Source organism: Callithrix jacchus, chromosome 7, assembly GCF_049354715.1.
Source record: "Callithrix jacchus isolate 240 chromosome 7, calJac240_pri, whole genome shotgun sequence".
In the NCBI taxonomy this organism is placed as follows: Eukaryota; Metazoa; Chordata; class Mammalia; order Primates; family Cebidae; genus Callithrix; species Callithrix jacchus.
In genome coordinates, this window is record NC_133508.1 from 114,360,449 (window position 1) to 114,385,977 (window position 25,529).

General features: G+C 36.3%; 1 protein-coding gene across 1 annotated transcript in view; it reads right to left on the minus strand.

The window, feature by feature from the left end:
- The window catches only part of PIGK (phosphatidylinositol glycan anchor biosynthesis class K), a 127,026-nt gene that overhangs the window by 66,040 nt on the left and 35,457 nt on the right, over nt 1-25,529 (minus strand). The window contains exons 4-9 of the mRNA XM_002750990.7: nt 18,574-18,709; nt 15,575-15,686; nt 12,663-12,759; nt 12,139-12,256; nt 11,830-11,940; nt 5,270-5,442 (exon numbers count right to left, since the gene is read on the minus strand). Of these exons, the coding sequence (XP_002751036.1) occupies nt 5,270-5,442; nt 11,830-11,940; nt 12,139-12,256; nt 12,663-12,759; nt 15,575-15,686; nt 18,574-18,709 (747 nt within the window). The remainder of the gene's footprint in view (nt 1-5,269; nt 5,443-11,829; nt 11,941-12,138; nt 12,257-12,662; nt 12,760-15,574; nt 15,687-18,573; nt 18,710-25,529) is intronic.

Below are 25,529 nucleotides of genomic sequence, written 5' to 3' on the forward strand. Positions count from 1 at the left end.
GAATTCAGCATCCCTTCATGATAAAAACTCTCAACAAACTAGACTAGAAAGAACATATCTCAACATGATAAAGACCCACGGCTAATATCATACTTAATGGGGAACAAATGAAAGACTTTCCACTAAGACCTGGAACAAGGTAAGAATGTTCACTCTCATCACTTCTATTCAACATAGTACTGGAAGTCTGACCAGAGTAATTAGGCAAGAGAAAGAAATAAAGGGTGTCTAAATTGGAAAGGAAGAAGTCAAATTGTCTTTGTGTGCAGACATGATCTTATGTTTAAAAAAACCTAGAGTCCAACAAAAAATTCTTACAACTGATAAATTCAGTAAAGTTTTAGGATACAAAATCAACATATGGATATCAGTAGCATTTTTATCCAACAGTGATCAATCTGAAAAAGGCATGAAGAAAGCAATCTCACTTACAATACCTACCAAAGAAAAAAATACCTAGGAATAAATTTTACCAAAGTGAAAGATCTGTACAGGAAAAACTATACAAAGCTAATGATATAAATTAAAGAAGACACAAAAAGTGGAAAGACATCCCATGCTCATGGATTGCAAGAAATAAGATTGTTAAAATGTCCATACTACCCAAATAAGCACTACAAAAATGAAAATACTGAGGAAACATTCCAGGACATTATTCTGGGCAGAAATTTTTTAGGTAAAACCTTAAAGTCATAGGCAACAAAAGCAAAAATAGACAAATGAAATTACATCAAGCTAAAAAGGTTCTGCATAGCACTGCATAGCAAAGGAAACAATCTTCAAAATAAAGAGACAACGTACAGAATGAGAGAAAATATTTGCAATTTATGCATCTGATAAGCAATTAATAACCAGACTATATAAGGAATCTGAAACAATAACAAAAAGGAAAAAAAAACAAATAGTTTAATTATAAAATGGGCAATGATGTAAATAGACATTTCACAAAAGAAAACAGATATACGAAAAAATGCTCAAAATCACTAATCATCAAGGAAATGCAAATCCAAACTACAAGATATCATGTCACCTCAGTTAGCTTATTAAAAAGGCCATAAAATAACAAATGTTGGCAAGAATATGGAGAAAGGAAACACTCATACACTGTTGGTGGGAATGCAAAATAGTACAGTCATTATAGAAAACTGTATGGAGGTTGCTCAAAATATTAAAAATAAAACTACCATATGATCCAGCAATCCCACATCTAGCAACATAGTCAGAAGAAAGAAAATCAGTATTACTGAAGCATTCTCTGCACTCCCATGTTTATTGCAGCAGTATTCACAATAGCCAAGATATAGAATCAAGATGTATCCATCAACAAATGAATGGATAATGAAAATTACTTATATACACAATAAAATGTTATTCAGCTATAAAGAAGAATAAAATCTCGTTATTTGCAACAACATGGATGGAACTGGAAGTTATTGTTAAGTGAAATATGCCAGGCACAGAAAGACAAACATCACATGTTCTCATTCATATGTGAGTGCAAAACGAGTGGATGTCAATGAGGTAGAGATTAGAATGGTGATTACCAGAGGCTGGGTAGGAAAAGTGTTCAGGAGGAGAACGAAGAGACGTTGGTTAAGGAGTATAAAAATACACTTAGGGAACGATCCAAGATGGCCGATCGCTAACATCCCGGGATTGTAGCTCTCAGGGAAAGCGCGGAGAACTAGAGGACGCCACACTTTCAGACAAATTCTGGTTGCTCACAGAGCAGAAGATCCCCCAGTGGAGGAAACACACGGGTGGCCAGCGCGACTCTCGTGGCGGCGCAGTGGTTCCTCCGGCACCTCCGCGCGGCAGCTCTCGGAGCAGAGTAAACAGGTTCGGAGGACCCGCACGGGTCCCCAGCAGGACACCAGAGCCCGGCTCAGCAGCTGTGACGGCACCTCGGCGAGGCAGCGCTCGGCGCAGAGTAAACAGGACCGGTTCCCCTTCTGACCAAGGTTTGGAGCCCCGGGAAGGCAGAGTCGCCTACTACGGACACAAGAAGGAAGCCAGACAGGAGAATCCTGGGCAGAAAAGCACCATCAGTTTTAACGCCTCTGCTCTGGCCCTGGGAACTAACAACCTGGACGTCCACTCAAGAGACCTAATCTGAAAGTTGGTAAATTCAAAGACAACAGGAGGATAAATTTACAATGACGGGAAGAAACCAGCGTAAAAAAGCTGAGAATACTCAAAGTCAGAACGCCTCTCCCTCTAAAGATGATCACAGTTCCACATCAACAATGGAACAAGGCGTGATGGAGAACGAGCGCATCCTGATGACAGAATCACTCTTCAAGGAATGGATAATAAGAAACTTCGGTGAGTTAAAAGAACATGTTGTAGCCCAACGTAAAGAAACTAGGAACTTTGAAAAAAAGTTTGATGAAATCCTATTGAGAATAGACAACTTAGAGAGGAGTATGAGTGAATTAATGGAACTAAAGAATACAATACAGGAACTCCGAGAAGTATGCACAGGTTTAAACACTCGAATTGTTCAAGCAGAAGAAGGGATATCAGAGGTCAAAGTCCAACTTAATGAAATAAAACGCGAAGAAAAGATTAGAAAAAAAAGGATAAAGAGGAATGAGCAAAGTCTCCAAGAAATGTGGGACTATGTGAAAAGACCAAATTTACGTTTGATAGGTGTACCTGAATGCGCCGGAGAGAATGAATCCAAGCTGGAAAATACCCTTCAGGATATTATTCAGGAAAATTTTCCTAAACTAGCAAAGCAGGTCAGCATTCAACCCCAGGTAATACAGAGAACACCACAAAGATATTCTTCAAGAAGAGCAACCCCAAGGCACATAATCGTTAGATTCACCAGGGTTGAAACGAAGGAGAAAACACTAAGGGCAGCCAGAGAGAGAGGTCAGGTTACCCACAAAGGCAAGCCTATCAGACTTACAGCAGATCTCTCAGCAGAAACTCTACAAGCCAGAAGAGAGTGGGGGCCAATATTCAACATCCTCAAAGAACGGAACCTTCAGCCCAGAATTTCATATACAGCCAAACTAAGCTTCACAACTGAAGGAAAAATAAAATCTTTTATGAACAAGCAAGAACTCGGAGATTTTATTACCACCAGGCCTGCTTTACAAGAGCTTCTGAAAGAAGCATTACACACAGAAAGAAACAACCAGTATTAGCCTTTCTAAAAATACACCAAAAAGTAAAGAGCACCAACAGAAAGAAGAATTTACACCAACGAATGGATAAAACAGCCGGTCAACATCAAATGGCAGTAACCCTAAATACAAATTGACTAAATCCCCCAATCAAAAGACACAGCCAAAACCCAATGGCATGTTACATCCAGACCTGTTTCACATGCAAGGATACACAAAGACTCAAAACAAAGGGATGGAGAAAGATTTACCAACCAAATGGAGAGCAAAAATAAATAATAAATAAATAAAAAGCAGGAGTTGCAATTCTCATATCGGATAAAATAGATTTTAAAGCAACAAAGATATAGTGGTAAAAGGATCAATGCAACAACAAGAGCTAATGATCCTAACACCCAGATACGAGTCTTAGATTCAATGAGACAGAAAATTAATAAGAATATCAAGGACTCGAACTCAGATCCGGAACAAGTAAACTTAATAAATATTTATAGAGCTCTCCACTTCAAATACACAAAATATACATTCTTGTCAATACCACATCACACCTACCCATAAGTTTAAATGAAACATTGATTGGCCATTATTAATACCCAATTTTTTTCAAAATAAAGCAATATTTCCATTTACTCTCCCTCTTTCTCTTCCTCTTTCTTCCTCTCCTTTACTTATTTTTTTTTCTTTCCTTCTCTCAAAAAAAAAAAAGAAATCAACTTGTAAACCTCTAGATCCAAGTCGGCAATGTCTCTCTCATTGCTTGATTTCCTTCCTTCCCTTCCCTCCCTCCCTCCCTCCCTCCCCGCTTCCTCCCTTCCTTCCTTCCTTCATCCCTTCCTTCCTCCCTACCGTCCTTCTTCCCTCCCTTCCTGCCTTCCTCCCCCACCCAAAAAAAAAATACACTTAGATGAAAGACATAAGTTCTAGTATTTGATAGCACAGTAAGGAAATCATTGTTAACAATTTACAGCGTATTTCTAAATATCTAGAAAAAAATAGTAAGGAACCCAATACAAAGAAAAGACAAATGTTTGAGATGATGGATATCCCAGTTACCCTGATTTGATCATTAAACACTGTACACAGGTATCAAAATATCACATGTACCCCAAAATATATACAAATATTATATAACAATAAAAAAATAAGAAACTGTTATAACTAGAATCATCAAAAAAAAAACATCTTGTGCCAATGTTTGAATTTATTCCTACAACATTCACAAGCTCAATTACAGATTGAAATTTTCAAAACTGACTAACATGATGAAACCCTGTCTCTACTAAAATTACAAAGAATTAGCCAGGCGTGGTGCATGCACCTGTAGTCTCAGCTACTCAGTAGGCTGAGGGAGGAGAATCCCTTGTACCAGGGAGGTGGAGGTTGCAGTGAAGAGAGATTGTGCCTCTGTATTCCAGTCTGGGCGACAGAGTGAGACTCTGTCTCAAAAAAAAAAAAACTGTACATATTGCCATTTTGTAATCCCAAAAAGTTCCCTGTAGTGTGAGTTTCTAATAGATACCCACAGACAATCACAAATAACAGAGTTTCATGATTAACAACATACGCTATATTTCAAGAAAGTAGCTATTAACTGACCCATTATTTATTTCCAATAAAGTAGTTTACCTTTAAAAATGATTACAGAAAAAATAAAATAGATTATAAGTATTTCTAAAATCCGCTTACCCAAAGTGAACTAATGTCTTTCAACTTCTTCTCTCTTACAAATGTCAGTACTCACTCACACACAATTCACTCCCCTAGGCAGTACCTGGCTTACACTTCTCATTCCTTTCCCTGATGAATTACCAGGAGGCCTAACAGAAAATGATGGCTCTGGGACAGCCAGTTATGGGGAAAGTTTTAGGCCTTTTAGGCAAGTCTCAAATTGAACTACTACCAAGATCGTATTTTGGAGCTCCAACATAACCCTAATGATGATCTTAGTTTCCATGAATATTTGTAGTTTTTGCCTATAAATCTGAAAAGCATACAGCCTACATAAAGTGAAGACTGGGTATAAATATGCAATTTTACTTACAAACACCAACTTTTGCCTCTTAATATAGTTTCATAAAATGAACAATTTGTGAGACTAGTATTCTATTCAAATAATGGTTTAAGATGAATACCTGCTTTCCATGATTTCTGAATCCTGTTGCAAATTAATAGTCTCTGTTGTAATTTCCACTTTCCGTACACTTCCAAAGAAATCAGTTATCAGTACATTTTTAGGATCCCTCTGAAAAAGATCAGTCCGATGTCCAGGAGTAGACACACACAGACTTTTGGGACACACCTGAAACTGAAAAAATATATAATAATAAATGCATGCATCCACAGACATATAACATTTATTAAATCCAATGCCATAATACAGTAAACTACAGTGTATTTTTAAAACTCTCTTAACCTAAAGAAGCCATGCATTCTAAAGAGCGTAAAGTTTCATTCCTATCACAATGCTTGGCATTTTTAAAAAAACTATACAGACATTAGGATTTTTTTTATTAGATAGCAACAGACAATCACAAACAACAAAGTTTCATGGCTAACAACATATGTTATTATATATTTCAAGAAAGTAGCTATTAACTGACCCATTACTTATTTCTAATATAGTAGTGTACCTTTGAAAATGCATGTAAAAAAAACCTATACAAACATTAAATGTTTTTTAAATGAAGAAAACATTTAAGTGGAGTTGCTCTGGATTTCAGGAAGTTGAAGCACAGCCTCTCTACTGCATATCTTCTTGCTCTCTGTTGTACTCCTATGTAGCATTTTATATATCAAAGCACTTTCTTAGTGTATATTTGATTAAAATAAACCCAACCCACCTCTACAAATACTCCAGTGCTCCAAAGAAAACAATCTGAAAAACCAAAACTTCACTGTAAAACAGACATCACAATAATTTTTGTGCTAATCTTATCACTGAAATTCCAGGTCAGTGAATTACCAAGGACAGACATATATTCATTCACTCAGCAAAACATAAAAAGTGTTTATTACATAGAATTCAGACTGTTACTTTCCATAGAGGATGCAAAGACTGATAAGACATGATCCTGTCCTCAAGGATTTAAGTCTAGTTAGAAATGAATAAACTTAACAAGGTAGAAAAAAATGATGTCAAGTCCCACTTCAGAAAAGGATAAACTTCTTACAGTTTGAGGATGGAAAAAAAAACAGAGTGAAATTAAAGCTATTTTTTTTTTAAGGAAAATGAGGAGTTACTGGTGGGAAATAAGAGCATTCCTAATAAAAGAGCAGTTGCAGAGACGTGTAAAGCAAATGATTTAGTTTGGATGAAGCTCAAGAAATATAAAGAAAAATAATATAGGCCTGCCAAGAAGGGTCCAGGCACACAGCACCTATCCACCTGAGGAGATAAGACTATCTGCACTGGCAATCATCAATATGAAGGCAGAAAGGTGGAGAAGGGTAGAGCAGATACAATTTGTAAAACATAGTGTTCCTATAACTGTGCTAAGCAATTTGCAGATATTCTCATTTAAGCCTACCAATAACCCCGAGGTATACAAAAGTTGTATCTCCACTTCAAACTAAGGTTCAAAGCGATTAAGTAATTTACCTAATACCACACTGCCAGCAATCCTTGTCATCCCTATTCAAATGACACACAAAGAAGACACAAAGAAGAACTCAGGATACAAATTAAATGGAAAAAAAATAAAATACCAAACAGGAATAATAGATGGAAGATTGGAGAAAAAAATGACAGATAAAATAAAATAAGCAGAGTTAATATTGAAGTCTCAAGAACACTGAAGACTTCTTGGGTATTCCTGTATGAGCAACTTGATGGGCTTTCTTAGGTACCAGCAGAAGAAAACATACAGTATAGACAAATGGGCCTGGGAAACACCGAATAAAATTATCTTATTCTTTGCTGCCAAAATAAACATACTACCCCCTATTATGAAGTCACCCCTTTATCATATCAGTCTGAGTTCCTTAGCTCAAGTAACACAATGACCCACAGGTCCCATAGTACTCAGTTTACATTTTCAATAATCTTCTTCAATTACAGAATGTCCACACTCTAGCCAGGCCATTATCAAGATAAGAATCATCTATTATTCCAACTTCTGTGTGTCTGCACTGTTATACTTCCCTAGAGTTTTCTATCCTTCTCTTCCTTCAAACCATCCTTCCTTCAAGCTATTATCAAAGATAAGGATCATCTACTATTCCAACTTCTTCCGTGTGCCTGTGGGTATTCTATTTCCATAGAGTATGCTATACAACTTCTTTTCCTTAAAAACCTGTACTTACCTTCTCCAAGAAAAAATTATCACTATCTCACTATATTTGAAAGGAGTCATAAAAATGTGCATTTGTTATCATGTCCTTTCATTCATTTAGCAGATATTCAATGAGCATCTACAAATAAACCATGTACTATAATTAACTCTGTGGAGTATAAGATGAATATAACATGGTCCCTACACCTCTTATTCAAGAAACTCAAAGCCTTGAGGAAACATCATAAATATAAACAATTACAGTGCAATACTGAAAGTATAATAAAGGTATAGGTTATATGTTCACAAGGGAAAAAAAATTACCTGGAGGGTCCCGACATTTCACATAACAAATAATACTTTATAAATATGCTCTTCAATAGTTACCAATGACACTAGAAACTTTTAAGGGGCTAAGCACCAGGTCTTCTAATTTTGCTATTCCTAAAGCAACTAACATAGATAGTACTGTGAATACAGCTGATACTCAACAAATTTTACTATATACATATACTCTAACAGAAAACAGATATTATTACACAATTGAGCTAGAGATAGGTTAAGTCACTGCCCTAGCAAACTGCCAGAAAATGAATCATTCCTATTAAGATTACAATAGTCGTCATTAAATTTTTAAAATAAAGGTGTTAGGGTAAAGATGGGATAAGTGGGGAATGTTTATTAAAAACTAAATAGCAGTTATGAGCAATACAAAAATTAGTTTCCTCAATCTTTCCTCTATAATTTCAATAGAAGTATTTTTTAAATATCCATTAGACATTCAATGTGCAAGGTACATGTATTCAAACTTTTGAGACAGCACATCGTGCCTTACATAAAATATACAATGTATAATCAAAAAATAACAGTAAACTTTTAAATTAAAGTAATTGGAACTATGTGACACTAATTTTTTTTACAGTTAATGTTGCATTATCACAGGTTTTAACATTCAAATTCATATGAAGATTTAATAAGCATCAAAATATATAATCTTCTAAAGGAAGTTAGAAAGTAGTTGATATGGTTTGGCTGTGTCTCCACCCAATTCTCATCTTGAATTACAGCTCCCATAATTCCCACATGTATGGGAGGGACTCAGTAGGGGGTAAATCTTAATCATGGGGGTAAATCTTTCCTGTGGTGTTCTCGTGACAGTGAATAAGTCTCACAAGATCTGATGGTTGTATAATGAACAATTCCCCTGTACATGCTCTCTTGCCTGCCAGCATGTAAGATGTGCCCTAGTGCCTCCTATGCCTTCCACAATGGTTGTAAGGCTTCCCCAGCCATGTGGAACTATGAGTCCATTAAACTTCTTTTCTGTTTTATTTCTCTGTTTGTTTTGAGACAGAGTTTCACTTTGTCACCCAGGTTGGAGTGCAGTGGTGCAATCTCAGCTCACTGCAACCTCTGCCAGAGAGAGAGAGAGAGAGAGAGAGAGAGAGAGAGAGAGAGAGAGAGAGACACCTAAAAATGCAAAGTGGCTTTGGTACTAGGTAACAGGCAGAGGCTGGAACAGAATGGAGGGCTCAGAAGAAAAGACGAAGATGTGAAAAAGTTTGAAGCTTCCTAGAGACTTGTTGAATTGTTTTAACCAAAAAGTCCAAGTTGAGGTGGTCTCAGATGGAGATGAGGAACTATTGGGAATTGGAGTCAAGGTGATTCTTGTTATCCTTTTAGCAAAGAGACTGGAAGCATTTTGCCCCTACCCTAGAGATCTGTGGAACTTTGAAACTGAGAGAGATAATATAGGATATCTGATGGAAGAAATTTCTGAGCAACAAAGCATTGAAGAGGAGACTTGCGTGCTGTTAAAAGCATTCAAGTTTATGTATTCACAAAGATACAGTTTGAAATTGGACCTTATATTTAAAAGGGAACCAGAGCATTAAAGTTCAGAAAATTTGCATCCTGACAATGCAATAAAAAATAAAAATCCATTTTCTGAGGAGAAATTCAAGCCTGCTACAAATATTTGCATAAATAATGAGAAGACAAATACAAGGAGCCCAATATTAATTGCCAAGACAATGGGGAAAATGTCTCCAGGGTATGTCAGAGATCTTCACAGCAGCCCCTCCCATCATAGGCCCTGAAGCCTAGAAGAAAAAAATCAGTTTGTGGGCTGGGCCCAGGAATCCCTGCACTGTGCAGTCTAGGGAGTTGGTGTCCTGTGTCCCAGCCACTCCAGGTGTGGCTAAAATGGGCCAAGGTACATCTTGGCCCATAGCTTCAGGGGGTGCAAGCCCCAAGCCCTGGGAGCTTAAATGTGGTGTTAAGCCTGCAGGTGCACAGAAATCAAGAATTGAAGTTTGGGAACCCACATCTAGCTTTCAGGGGATGTATGGAAATGCCTGGATGTCCAGGCAGGTGTTTGCTGCAGGGGCAGGGCCCTCGTGGAGAGCCTCTGCTGGGGCAATGCAAAAGGAAAATGTGGGGTTGGAGGCCCTACACAGAGTCCCCACTGGAGCACTGCCTAGTGGAGCTGTAAGAAGAGGGCCACCATCCTCCAGACCCCAGAATGGTAGCTCCACCGACAGCTTGCACTGTGCACCTGGAAAAGCCACACACTCTCCATGCTATCCCGTGAAAGCAGCCAGGAGGGGGGCTTTACCCTGCAAAGACAGGGGGCAGAGCTGCCCAACGCAATGGGCACACCTCTTGCATCAATGTGACCTAGATATGAGACATGGAGTCAAAGGTGATCATTTTCAAACTTTAAGGTTTAATGACTGCCCTATTGGATTTCTGACTTGCACGGGGCCTGTAGCACCTTCATTTTGGCCAATTTCTCCAAAGTGAAACAGGTGTATTTACCCAATGCCTGTACCCCCATTGTATCTAGGAAGTAACTAACTTGCTTTTGATTTTGCAGGCTCATAGGCAGAAGGGACCTGTCTCAGAAGAGACTTTTGAGTTAATGCTGAAATGAGTTAAGACTTTGGGGGACTGTTGGGATGGCATGATTGGCTTTGAAATGTGAGAACATGAGATTTGGGAGGGGCCAGAGAAAGAATGATATAATTTGGCTGTGTCCTCACTCAAATCTCATCTTGAATTGTAGGACCCATAATTTCCACATGTCATGGGAGGGACCCAGTGGGATGTAATTTAATCATGGGGGCAGTTACCCTCATGCTATTCCCATGATAGTGAGTGAGTTCTCACAAGATCTGATGGTTTTATAAAGGGCAGTTCCCCTGCATATGTTCTCTTGCCTGCCTCCATGTAAGACATGCCTTTGCTCCTCCTTCACCTTCTGCCATGATTATGAGGCCTCCCCAGCCATGTGGAACTGTGAGTCCATTAACCCTTTTTCTTTATAAATTACCCAGTCCCAGGTATTTCTTCACAGCAGTATAAAGATAGACTAATACAGTAGTTTTATCAAAGTTCACAACCTATTGCAGTAGGCTTCAGAATCTTACAGTAAAACCCCTTTAATAAATGACAACTTACCTAAAAGATTTATATATAATTAAAAAGATCAATACAAAGCTTTTGACTGAAGTGCTAGAGGGCACAGCCCTATCTACTCAGTCTCCCCTTCACTCTAAGTCCCATGAAGGCAGGAATGGCATCTGCCTCTTTCATTAGGAACAGCCAGTGCTTGGCAGTTAGGAAACACTCAAGAAATGTTGGTGAAAGAATAAACAGACTATAAATTAATGAAAAGAATGAAAGTCATTGACACATAATAAATTATCCAGTCTAAAATTGTTGTTTCAAGCTTTTTGTTATGCCTATCTTTCAACAGCAACCTCAAAGTGCATTTAATTGAAAAGAATCAGCACACACACAAAAAGAAGAATCAGCACAAAAAAACTCATGAAAAAATCTAAACTAAATTCAACAAGTCATGTGAAAAGACTTTACTATAAATTGTAGGGCCCACAAAAATATGTAAGAAAAGGTGTCTCTTTTTCAGGAGCTTCCCATTCAGTGAGAAAGACTTACTTACATTCAATTAGTAAGATAAATAAAAGACAGTCTGTGGTAAATGTTTCAAATGAGAAATAAAGATCTATGGAGGCTCTGAAAAAAAAAACAGGAATTTCCCACATGGAAGAATTCAGGGAGACTTCCTGAAGGAGATACAATCTGAGGTGGCCCCTGAAGAATACATAAAATTTCAAAAGGTGAACCAAAAAAAAAGTACATTTCTGGTAAGGAAAAGAAAATGAGCAAATGAAGGAAAACAGTAACATACTTCAGGCCTCTTGGAGAGAGCGAGAGAGAAAGAGAGAGAGAGAGAGAGAGAGACTAATATAAAGGTAGAAGGTAGACAGCAAATAGTATTAAAAGCTATAATTCAACACATAAAACAGTACCCTCTAGTAGTACAGGGAATAATACACTTCTTTTCACATTAAGGTTAGCATACCTATGTGCTATAATCAAATCAAGTGAATACTTACAAGGTCATTCATGTTAGTTTGGCTAGCTGGGTTAATTTCTTCCAAAAATTCCAAGACATAAAATGTGTATCTATCCATAAGATGGACTCCAATTGCAGGATCAGGTTGATGCTATGTAAACAGGAAAAAAAGTATTTGTCTAACAATATCATTATAATAAAATGTTTTAAATGTAACCAAAATTTCCTTCTATTGTGTTAGTCTAAGAAAGAACAGATAGATTCATAAAGCATTTAAAGCATTTAATTGGTTTCAGAAATAGCTGCACATTCCAAAGACACAGTTTACAAATGGGGAAAATGCACATACCGAGAGTGAATCTTCTCCCACTTGGCTACTAGCTAGAGCCATTATGTTAGGAGAATAAAATCGTTCATACATGGATGCTCCTTGGCAAGTATCAATAATAAACAGTAGCTCATTGTAGCTGAAAGAAAAGTGATAACATCTTTGACAAGAATCATGCTGTAAATCATACACTGACTAATATTTCTACAACACTTTCATAAGACGTTTAAGTCATATCTTAGTCACTTCATTAGCTAAAAGTTTTCAGCAGAATTCCCAACAGAAATTTGACCTTAGAAAAGTTAAAGGTATACATTTGTCCGAGATGGGAATCTTAAAAGGTTAACTAGTTCATGTTATAGAATAACTGAGTTTTTCTTTGAAAAACAACCCAGTTCAGTGGAAATAACAAATGTAAATTTAAAAGGGTCAAAGACATTGTCAGAATAAGTAAAAAATCTTATAAAATAAAAACTAGAAACCTACTAACCATGTGAAAATTAGGTATGAATATAGCTTATGAAAAGAAGTCATTTGCTAATTACCGTCTTTTCTGCCACATTTGTTCAAAAGCATCTGCAAGTTCTATGTTGGTAATTTCTTCAGAATCTTGAAATTTTAAGAAACCATTTCCACCATGTCCTTGTATAAGAGTAAAAAAGATCAATAGATCTATTTTTTTAATGCAAACTGCATACATCTAGATATATACATATACTTCATTCATTGCAACATGTTAACATCACTTGTTATTCTATACTCTAAAATATATACTATGAAAACAAATTTTCTACTATGCCAATTAAAAAGAGAATGATAGACTATATAAAAAATAGCAGATATAATATCTTTTAGAGTGTTTCTAACATTCAATTCCAGAAACCTGTATTTATGCTCTTCCACTGGCTCCATCTTTATCAGAAATAAACTTCCTTTCATAAAAATGTTGCAAAATCCAGGGAAATAGTTTTGGTGAGAAAGAAGCTAAAGACACTAGCTAGTCCCACGGTATACTAGTACTATTTACAATGTATACTCAGAATGATATTAATACTACTAAGTGCAGTCCTTACTAAAAACTGACATTTTTACTACAAAAAGTGGACTAGAAGAATGTGCTATTTGTATGCAATCTAGAGGCAGGCTGTCTGGATTCAAATGGTAGCTATGCCATGTTAGTTTAGGAAAATAATTTAATCTTTCTAGGCCTGTTTCCTCAGCCAGAAAGTGAGAAATGTATCCACAACACTATCATTATCTTACTTATACAGCTCCTTTGTGGAGATTTTTAAAAGGTACCTTCCATTGGGCATGAAAGTAGGGGAAAAAAAAAAATTAGTCTCCCCACACTCCCCCGAGATATATACAGCCCTGAGAGCTTACAGGTAGTTAGTTGACTATGCCTTTGTGGAATAAAAAAGTACTCCTCCCTCCCATTAGAATACAACCCTGGGGCAGAGCAAATATTGCTTAGTGAGTGTAAGCACATACTAGATTTCAGTTCCCACTTAATCTCCTGGCCAGATGCTTGGGTGCACTACAACCCACACAACCACATACGGCAACCCAGAATATCAGCACCTAAGTCAATGGGCTGCTGTGAGGATGAAATGAGTTAATACAAACAATGATTTAGAATATTGCCTGATGTATACTATGCATCCATAAATATTATCATATAATCATAATTATCAACCCTTTTATTCTTTTACAGACACTGGCAACCTTCTTCCGTAAAAGATCAGGTAGCAAATATTTTAGGCTTGAGAGCCACATGGTTTCTATTACAACTACTGAATTCTGCTGTTGTAGTATGGAAGCACTCATAGAAACTGTAAACCAAATGGATGCAACTGTGTTCCAATGAAACTTCCAAAACAGGAAGTTCACAGTCCCTAGTTTATCAAATCCTATCTTAACTACTGGAATTTGTTCCAAGCCTGCAGTTACCCTGAAAGAGTACCAACAGAATCGGGAAGCAAACAAAAAAATAATAATAATAAATCCTTTAGTTTAGTACATCAAATAAAAGTAAGATACAAAACTGCGCTTCACCTTGTTTGCCACAAAGGCTTGAAAATTCCTTGTAATTTTCAGAAAAAGTAAAATAAATTTTTTTCTAACTTCATTAACTCTATTGAGTTAATTTATAAAGTTTATAAATTGAGTCTTGAAAGTTATAAATGCAACATGATAGAGAAAAGCCACTAAATAGGCATCATTAACTATCTTGCCATGTGATACCTAAGAATCATTCTGCACCTGTTTTATCATCAGTTGAATGGAATGCCCTCCAAACAATTTATAGAAGATATTTTGATTAACATTCATATTTACTGAATACTATTATAAGACAAGCAACTGGTGATTTAAAAAGGCAAGAAATATATAATCAATGACATCCTGGAATTCAAAATACAGTGAAGGCAACAGATACCCAAACAATAAAGTAATAATAAGTTAAATGCTATGAAAGAAACTAAAAATTAACATGGGAGTGCACAGAGGAAAGTCCAGACCAGCCAAGAAGAGAAATATCGTTGGACAGGAAAAATATAAGCTGTGTTATTCATACCTATTCTGAAGGAGAAAGCAGAAACTATTAATAATTAGAAGAGACAACAGTTGTAAACTACAACTGTCCCAAGTAATTGGAAACCTCAGTCATCCTAGACTTAGAAAGGATGTCATCGAAGGAAGTAAATCCTGAGTTAAAACTAAAAAGATTTGGAATAATCAAGTAGGCAAAGTGGATTGAAAAGGTGTCATAAGCAAATGCAAGAGACTAAACAAATGTTTGAAGGAGAGAAGAGTCGAGCTTGGAAGAGAATTTTCAAAAGTATTAAGAACTAAGACTGAAATTAAATACTATAGCTAAATCATTCAATTATTATGTGTTATATATATGATAAGTATATTGTATTATGGTTCACATTATCTCTAATATTCCTCAAAATATAATCAAAAGACTACTATATCTCATATCTGAGGAGTATATCTACAATGCAATTACATGAATCCCAGCCCAGACGAAAACTGATTAAGAATTCTAAAATAAGGCCTAAGTATCTACAGTTGGGTAATCTTTATGTACAGCAAAATTTGAGGTGGAAAACCATTATAAAGTTTTAAGAGGAAGGGGGAAAGATTTGCAATTCCTATTAGACACTTTCACAGAATGATTAACAGGAGAACAAAACTGAAGGGTGCTATATAGCAGGATACCAAGTACAAGGTGCTGAAGTTTACCAAGTCAATAGTAAAAAAAATATAGAGATAGGGAACAGCACAAAATGTTATATTGTTTTCAAATAGTTCTAAATCATGGAAAACATAACTACATGAGAAACCATTTTAACCAAAAATCATTTCATGTGTTTAAATTTCTTTCCCTGTGGATTTCTTTTCCAAGAGTTTCAATATATTCTAATATAAAATCTCTAAATTATGAGATTACCTGTCATATAAATTAGAATGTTGCTTCTATCATCAGAAAGCAGACGTTTTGACCGCGGAGTACTAGGTGGAATCCTCCCAGTTAATACCCTTAAAAAATTCTCCACAGTTACCTGGAGGAAAAAAAAAGAAAAATCAGATGAAATAAAACCTGGGAAATCTTAACAAATTATTTTTTACTTTCAAAAATGTTCCTTCTTCTTTTTCCATATATTACTCAGCATCAACTGAAAATAAAACGCCCAAAACTTATATAACTCAATTAAAATATATTTTTTTAAACATATACCTCAAGTAACTTTGTTACTATATTTAAAAGTACTAAAAACTAAAAAAGAAGGCAGAGCATGATGGCTCATGCCTATACACTCAGCAATTTGTGAGGCCAAGGCAAGAGGATTGCTTGTGGACAGGAGTTCAAGATCAGCCTAGGCAAAACAGCAAGACCCCATTTCTATGCAAACACAAAAAATGTTTAAAGTAGCTAGGCATGGTAGCACACTCCTGTAGTGCTAGATACTCAGGAGACTGAGGCAGAAGGATCATTTGAGCCCAGAAGTTCACCACTGCACTCCAGCCTGGGCAAGAAAGCAAGACTATGCCTCTTAAGAAAAAAAAAAGCAAAGTAAAACTACCTTGGAGAAAAATAAGTTCTAAATTTAAAACCTTAAATGCTATGTGAAGTGCTGCCTTTAAAAACTACTAAAAAGGTGCAAAATTATTAATCTGGCTGGCATGATGGCTCACACATGTAATTCCAACTACTCAGGAGGCTGAGGCAGGAGGATCACTTGAGGCCAAGTGTTCAAAAACAGCCTGAACGGGCTGGGCGCGGTGGCTCAAGCCTGTAATCCCAGTACTTTGGGAGGCTGAGGTGGGTAGATCACGAGGTTAAGAGATCGAGACCATCCTGGTCAACATGGTGAAACCCCGTCTCTACTAAAAATACAAAAAATTAGCTGGGCATGGTGGTGCATGCCTGTAATGCCAGCTTCTCGGGAGGCTGAGGCAGGAGAATTGCCTGAACCCAGGAGGCGGAGGTTGTGGTGAGCCGAGATCGTGCCATTGCACTCCAACCTAGGTAACAAGAGCAAAACTCCATCTCAAAAAAAAAAAAAAACAAAAACAAAAACAGCCTGAACAACTAGTAACACCCTCTCCCTGGAAAAATAAAATAAATTAGCCAGGCATGGTGGTGCACACCTGTTGTCCCTGCTATTCAGGAGGCTGAGGCAGGAGAATCACTTGAGCCCAGGAGTTCAAGGCTGCAGTGAGCTATGATAGGGCCACTATACTCCTGCTTTGGTGACCGAGCAAAACTCCAGCTCTAAAAAATAAAAATTATTAATCTCTCTGCACAGGTAATTCTGTGGGAAGATATGAAATACAATAATTTTTAAATAATTTCAGCTACATTATTGGAGCTAATCTGTACAACTACTTAATCAACTATAGATTAACCATGAAATAAAATAGTTCCACGTTCACTACTTGGATCACAGGCCTAATCATACCCCAAACCTCAGCATCACAGAATATACCTTTGTAATAAACTTATACACGTATCCCCTGCATTTAAAATAAAGTTTGAAAAAAAAAGTTCCATATTTATTTCCCCATTATTACATATATTTAATTTTGAATGTACTTTGTTTCTTAGATTTTATTAGTGTTATCTTCAATGTGTAAAAACTTCGTAACACTTTAAACTAGATTTCCCAATCTAGAATTTCTATCCCTCTAGGATTCTTTGAAGGCATATTTAAAGTTGTAGAGAGTAAAATACTGATTTAAAGCCAACAGCTGAGTCATATATTATGCATATCTACATCTAAAAAGTAGAAAATCTATCCAGTTTTCTTGTTCAACTATTCCCTACAACATGAATGTATGATTTATATGTATATACATTTGTGTGTGTGTAAACTGATTTACATTTTTCCTGCAAGACAGCAAAATGCTAATTGTTTCAATAGGACTTCTTGTTGGCCAACAAGGAAGGAAAATTAGGGGGCTATGTTTTAAGATGACTAAATAAACAAGTGAAAAGTGAAACACACATATTTAATTCAATGAGCCAACATTTTTGAGCCCCTAACACAGGCTACAGGTACCTGCCAGCTATATAATACCTAAGATATAAGCCCTCCTGGCTTACAGTCTAGGAGGAGATAGATAGGCTTTTAAAATTGCTTCAAAAGCAGTCTGGGAACACACAGGAAATTGTCTTACTCTTGGTAGGCTTGGTAAAAGGGGAAGGATTATCTAAAAAGACTTCACAAAAGAGGACTTCAAATATTAAGCATATTCATAATCTATTAAATTAAAAGTAAAGTTTCAAAGGGACAAAATACAGTGTAATACCAGTTTTTCACATTTACATTTTTATTTCTAATCACATATTCATAAAAAACACTGGAAGCATACTGAAAGTGGTTATTTCTAAGTAGTGAAAATATGGGTGAGTTGTTAGTCACTATAGTTTTTCCACAATACAATTACTAAAACTAATAAACTTAAAATTTTAGGTCAAATATTAAAAATATGTTTCCTATGAAATATATTTATTGTAATCCCAGCTACTGGGGAGGCTGAGGCAGGAGAATTGCCTGAACCCAGGAGGCGGAGGTTGCGGTGAGCCGAGATCGCGCCATTGCACTCCAGTCTGGGTAACAAGAGCAAAACTCGGTCTCAAAAAAAAAAAAAAAAAAAAAGAAATATATTTATTGTTAAAAAAATTGACACATGAAACCTCACTATAATACTCTAACATTGAAGCCAATATAGTTTTTCTGTCCTAGATACAAATGTAAAATGTTCATGTTTTAATATTTTTTCTATGTATCATTGCCTTAATATGAACTCCAGAGACAGTTACATCAAGGCTTAAGTGACAATTAAGTTTAAAGAAAAATAATAAGACAATTTTATTCTGCCATTGTTTTAGAGCTTAAAAGTAACAATGCCATTTCAAAAATATGGCTAGATTAAACAATTTACCTCATAACTTCTATAATCCACTTCCACATCATCTCCATACACATTTAGTTCCATATTCTTGTGACTAAACACTGTAGCTGGTTTGGGATTTCTAGGATTACAGGCCATATCATCTGCAAGCATTAGGACAATGTGACTAGAAAAAAAAAACTCCAGTAAATATATAATTTAGATAAAAGGAAAAAGTTAAACACAAATTTATTTATATCATATAGCAATTGTATTCATTTTACTCCTCCTTAAAAAAAATTAATTTTCAACTACATATTTGAAGGTGCTTTAATTATTTTCTTCATACCCTTAAGTAGTATGTATTTTAAAGTAGAGAAATTAGAGCAATCTGGCATAAACTTATCAACAGAATTTCAAGAAACTAATGTTTTTCCAAATAATGTATACTTTATACCATATAGCAAAGGGAAGCTAAAGGAACTGTTTTCCTCAGGCACTGAAAATATTTTTTAGTAAAATTTCACATTCTCAAGACACAGAGTCCACATTAAACTATGATGCCCCAAAGATTTAACTTTCAGAATCTCAAATGCTTGAGTATAAAAACATGGAACTGGTTAGCAAGAACAATCAGTGTAGCACAAGAGCACACCTCCAATCCAATCTCTCCTCACAAGATCCACAAATCTATTCCATATCCCTAACACCAACAGCAGTCATCTTCTGGCTAGATGCTGGAATAGCTCCCTACCTGGCCTCCTGCTTCTACTCTCACCCTCTTTCAGTTCATTCTTCTAAAAGCCCCCAGAGTGATCTTCCTTAAATAAGCCAAATAATAAAATGTTCCCATTTAAAAGTTTCCAAGGACTCCCCATTAGATCTTTTTGTTGTTGTTCACCTGCAGTAACATGCATCCCCATTATATTTAGAGTGAAATTAAAATTCCTTACATCATCTAAAAGGCTCATTTAATCTGGTCTCTCTCTCTCCAACTTTAGCCTCTACCACCCACATTCTCTATGCTCCCTCCACACTGGCCTTTCTGTTCCTAGAATATGCCAAGCCTTTCCCACTTAAGTGGCTGCTGACCAAATTTAGACTTCACTCCTTCCAGATCTTCATATAATTCCAGCCTCAGCTATGGTAATCTATCTTACTATGCATTTTACTTTCTACAGAACATCTGTGAATCTGAAATCCCCATCATCTCCTATCACCACCACCCCCATTAGAATATAAGCGCTCTGAGGGCAGGGACTATAACTGTCCTGTTCACTGTATCACTCACACTACATACCAGAGCCTGGCATATAGCAGGTACTCAGCAAATAATTTTAAGTGAATGAAATATTTTAATTTTGCATATAATTTCTCTAGGAGAAAATAAAATTTCTCTTTGATACTTTTCATCTTCACTCTGCCATTAAAACTGGTGAATAATAATCAGAAAATTCTCCATTCTACCATATCTTAAGTTTCCCAAGCATAAGAGAAAAATTAATGTGGCATACATAATTAGTTTGGCAGGAGATAGCAAGAAGAAAATGTTCTGCTACATATGTTCCAACTACATTAAAGTTCAAAACTGAAACATTATGATTTTTCTTGAAAATTGGCTAGATTTCTACTTTGAAAGTGTTCCAAACCTGCCACGTTCAAAGATCAGATCTTCAGCTGTTACTGATTCATCTTCACAGAATAGTGAAAGTCATTCCTCTTAAAACGGAAAATATATTTTCTCTTTTTTAAAACTTAAGATCATTAATTTACATTAAGTAAATATCAATCATATATTCTTTTGTTAAACAAAATTGAACTGACCTCCAAATGTCAATATAAACATGAGTGTTTAAGCCATGTTTTCTGTTTAGGGCTAATTTCACTCTATGAAACTAAATAATTATTCAACAGCTATAAAATGTCAGTATCAATCATAAAGAAGTACTAATTTCAACTTAAAATCATAAATTTAATCAACACTTCTCCTAGAGATAATTTTGAACCTCAATACAAGTGCTATGACTATTAACATAATCAATATATTATAAACACCGTATTTGTAATAATACGGAAAAAGAGAAGTTGGGAAACAGAATGGATTTCAAACATTTCAAAATCCAACCACAAATTCTAATTCACTGTTTCTAAAACTTAAGAAATGTACAGAACTCTTTTCTAGAGAAAAAATTAATTCTCACTATGTCCAAGTGTTGAATTATTTATATAACAGTACTTAAATACACACCTGCAAACAACTACTTAGGCTTATACATCTTATGAAACTATAGAATAAGAGAAAATTATAAATTAAATTCTAACAAAACTAGCGAACTAATAATACTCTAAAAACATTAATCGCATTTGAAAGATGACATTATTATCCAAAAACTAAATGCCTCCTGCTTTGTTTAACAGATGACCTTCATATCTGGTTCTACATTTAATTTTTTTCTGTATTTTGACATCCATAATTGTTAAGGCAAACTAAAATGGCCTGAGAAAGATTCCATACTTTAATATTTGAGTCCTTGTGGACAGATTGCAACCTAACTTAATAGGTAGACAAGACTGAAAACCTAACTTAGAAGTATGCACCTATAACAACGGCTGCGCCTTGGCCAATCCCAGCAGCCATACTTCAACGACTCATATACTGCCAAATGCTCAAACTGTGTGCAAATAAGTAAAATGCCAAATTGTAACCAATCCAGTTGTTTCTGTATCTCACTTCAAATTTCTGTCCCTCATTTCCCTTTTTTTGTCTATAAATCTTCTTTCACCATGTGGCTGCACTGGAGTCTCTCTGAACCTGCTGTGATTCTAGGGGATGCCTGATTCTTTGCTCCATTAAACTCCTTTAAATTTAATTTGGTTGAAATTTTTCTTTTAACAGATGTTGTCAGAAGTGGGATGCAAAGCAAGCTTTAATGACCCCCAGGAGTGCTGAGTTAATAAGCAAGGTACCTGCAGGACCCACTTGTGTCCAATGATGTCTCAAAGTTCTCTCTCATGGGAAAGAGAGAACTTGATTCCCAGCTGTGGATTTCAGAGTTCCACTGATTTGTTTTGGGCTCTACAAGTTTCTTCAAGCAAATTTCTGATCCAAACTGGGTCTGGAAGTCATGACACAAACTGGACTGGGTCCAGGATCAGATTTGATCCAGTAATTAACTGGCTTGAATCCAGTTAGAGGCTTCTTACATCTGATTGGGTCAGAAAGAAATTGGTAGTAAATGGTAATATTGCAGAGGCTATAACTGGCTTTTAAAAATTTGGCAGGGATGGGCCCACCACGGTGGCTCATGCCTGTAATCCCAGAACTTTGAGAAGCTGAGGTGGGTGGATCATGAGGTCAAGAGATCAAGACCATCCTGGCCAACTTGGTGAAACCCTGTCTCCACTGAAAATACCAAAAAAATTAGGTGGGCATGGTGATGCACATGGGAGGCTGAGGCAGGAGAATCGCTTGAACGCGGTGGGGGGGCAGGGAGGAGGTTGCAGTGAGCCAAGATCACACCACTGCACTCAGCCTGGCAATAGAGCAAGACTCTGTCTCAAAGAAAAAAAAAAATTGGCAGGGATTGTTGTATTCTATCCCTTTATTTTTCTTGTGTGCTTAGGTAGGAAAACAAATCATTGACTAAGTTAATTGAGGAAACCCAAGAGTAAAGTCAATATTTTTGGTAAAAAATGGGATCCTTAATTTCTGAAGAACTGAGTTCCTTCTGGCTTATACATGCCTCAGTATTAGGCCCCAGAAACAGTAAAGTCTTACAAAAATGGTGAGATCTTACTAAAGATACCTTACAGTAGAACATTCCAAATGAACAACACACTGAAGTGCATTTAAAATAATGAGGCTCCCAAATTAGTTGCATCTAGGGATGCCTACTGATATGCAGAAGCTTCTAAAAAGATTTCAATATTTTTATTTAAAGCACACATATTTTGCTCTGGCCAGAAAGGAAAATATTAGCATTTGGGTCTCCCATGCAGCCGGTTGGGCAGCAACTTGAAAAATTGAGGTAATTCTGCCTGTGCTTCCATTATTTTCCTTTGTGATGCAGCTTGGCCCCTGGAACTATGGTGTGGTAAGCAGCATCACTAGGGCTGCTCAGGGAAGGGGAACCCAGAAACCTGACAGGCCAGCAAAAGGGCAAGAACTTTCTTATCAGACTTATGGCCATTCTCTCTCTGTGCAATCTGGTTAAATTAATGGTAAAAATCACTTTATCTCCTCTATAAAGTTTTAATTAATGCAAAAAAGGATTCTGGGGCTATTTTTAAGCTGTAGGGAATTCGGTGTGCTTTATCTGTCTTTCTGTATGGTTCTGTCATAAAGAGTACCTTAGGATAGAACACAGGCTTAGGACCCATAAGTTTGCTATTCAAGATGGCCTAGCAAGCTGGTCAATAAATGAAAAATAAAAACTTTGCTGCAGTTCTCTAAAACAAACAAAAACACTGGCTGAGGTCTCCATCTTGTTTTGTCCTTGGGAGCTTAATCTTGTAACCACATGGTGGTACTTTCTCTTAGTCTCTGCCTTATGGTGAAAAGAAATTTTGGGTTTCATGCCATAGCTAGCTCCAAAAATTATCTCAAGCAGTAAAAAGCCTTTGCAAACTCAAAACTGTCTGCTCTAGACTTCTGGGAAGAGCAGTAGAAGCTGTCCAATACTGTAGCTCAGCAGCTAAGGCCTTGCCTTTTTACAATGATGACCCTAGTTCAATTCCTGCTTAGGGAATGAGTTCTTTCAGGTTTGATAACTGTATGAACTTTACCATTTGTTGATTCTCTTCCCCTCCAAGAATATTTTCTTCTCTGAGCCAGAAGTATTGGCTGTTTGTCCTGGCTAACGTCAGGTAATAAGAAATTTAAAAGGACATTTATAAAGAGTGCTATAGTTAAAAGTCATCTTAATTTAAAGCGGATATTCAAGCTCTAACAGCCTGGGACTCCTTGGGAAAAGCGGAGGAGGCACCACAGACCCTGTTTTGGGAAAAACCTCTGTTTTCCTCAAGAAACCTCAGGAATTAAAAGCATATCGATTCTTCTCAAAATCTAAGGCTCTGTTATGTTTTGTATTGCATTATCTGATGTTTTTGACTTTGGGGAGTATGAGAAATTACTTCACATTATGAGAGAGCTTTGGTGTGTAATAACTAGGTAGAAAATACTTTTGGGATAGCTAATGGCAGTTATGGGGAGACATTCAGTTCTCCACATTTGGATCAGAGAAGCATGCTCTTGGCCACCTAGAAGTTATAAAAATGTCCCCACTCTGCACTGAGAGATTAGACACCCATGGGAAATGGGATGATTCCCCTTTTTTGGGATCCAGGATCTGATATAAAAATGGGAATGGGACCCTTAATTTCTGGAGATCTGTTTTGCCTTCCAGCTGTGTCTGCTTATTATATTAGGCTGTAGAAACTGCATGTTCCTGGCCCTGTTCCTCCAAGGACTCCACCCTAAAGCCAATAATCTAAATATATAAATTATATAATTTACCATATATATATATATATAATATATAAGCTACCATTATAATATACAATTGAGCCTACTGAAAAACCAAGTTTTACACACAAGGTGTGTAAGGAAAGTAAAATTTGTTTTTGGTTAAAAAAATTATAAGAAAGCACAAAAGCATATATTTTTTCCTAGTATAGAAGGTTAAAGGATTCTTTTAAATTAGATAAGACAAAGCTAAAGGTTGAGCAAGTCATGGAAAGTTTATAAAAATTAATTGTGGCCGGGCATGGTGGCTCACGCCTGTAATCCCAGCACTTGGGGAGGCCGAGGCGCATGGCTCGCGAGGTCAAGAGATCAAGACCATCCTGGCCAACATGGTGAAACCCAGTCTCTACTTAAAATACAAAAATTAGCTGGGCATTTGGCACATGCTTATAGTCCCAGCTACTCGGGAGGCTGAGGCGGAAGAATCACTTTAACCTGGGGGACGCGGAGGTGGCAGCGAGCAAGACTCTGTTTCAAAAAAAAAAAATGAATTGTACAAGCCATTCTGTATGTAAACATATTGGCTGAAGTTAAAGGGATATTATTCAGCTTTTACATAAACTGAACTTTAAAATAAAAGCACAACAGGTTTTTCTTAGAGCACTGATCTGCTCTTTAACAAAAATTCTAAAGGGTTATGCAAGGTTTATAAGAATCTCACCTTTAGCTAAAGTGATTAAGATTAATAAATTTGTCTACAGTTTTATTAATAATTGGGGTTGACATTAATAGCAGACTTATGAAATACTGAAATTTGGCTCTCTCTTGAACAAGAGTTTCATGTAATATTAAAGGATAATGAAAGACTTTTGTTTGCCTTTGGAATAAACTAGGGAAAAAAAGAAGGGAAAGGTAAGAGACAGATTGTTTAGAAAGCTGTCTTCCCTCTATTAATGAGTAACAGGGTTTTGCCTTTTTAAAAATTCTTTAAGTCATCATTGGCTAAATGAATGACTATGGTGACCTGGAACTGTGTTTCATAATATCAAGTGTTTTAAACCTTTAACATATTTAATAGTCTTCTCAAAATCAAATTTCAGCTTCAAAATTATCTTCTCTAACCTCTAATTTTGGAATGCTACAGAGGGCCCCTGAAGAATCCAAAAGACAGGTAAACAGAATTATTTGACATGTTATTTGGGAAGCATTGTAAAAATAAAAAATAATGCTTAACCTTCTTTATTTTATATTTTAATGTATGTCATCAATATGCTCCAAAATTGTATGGGATTTCTAAAATTCTAATATGTCTAAGTATATGCTATTGATCATAATCATTGTTACGTTACATTATTACAGACCCCAGAAATAACCAAATTTTCTTGTCAACTATGTTTTTAACTATGAATTAAAGTCATTTTCAGTTAATTGCTTAATGCTGCTGCAGTTTCTAAAAACTTCACAAGCACACAAAATCCTAGAATATGGTGTCTTTTAGGAGGTTCATGAAAGGATGGAAAGAACCCTGAAAAGCACTCCTGAA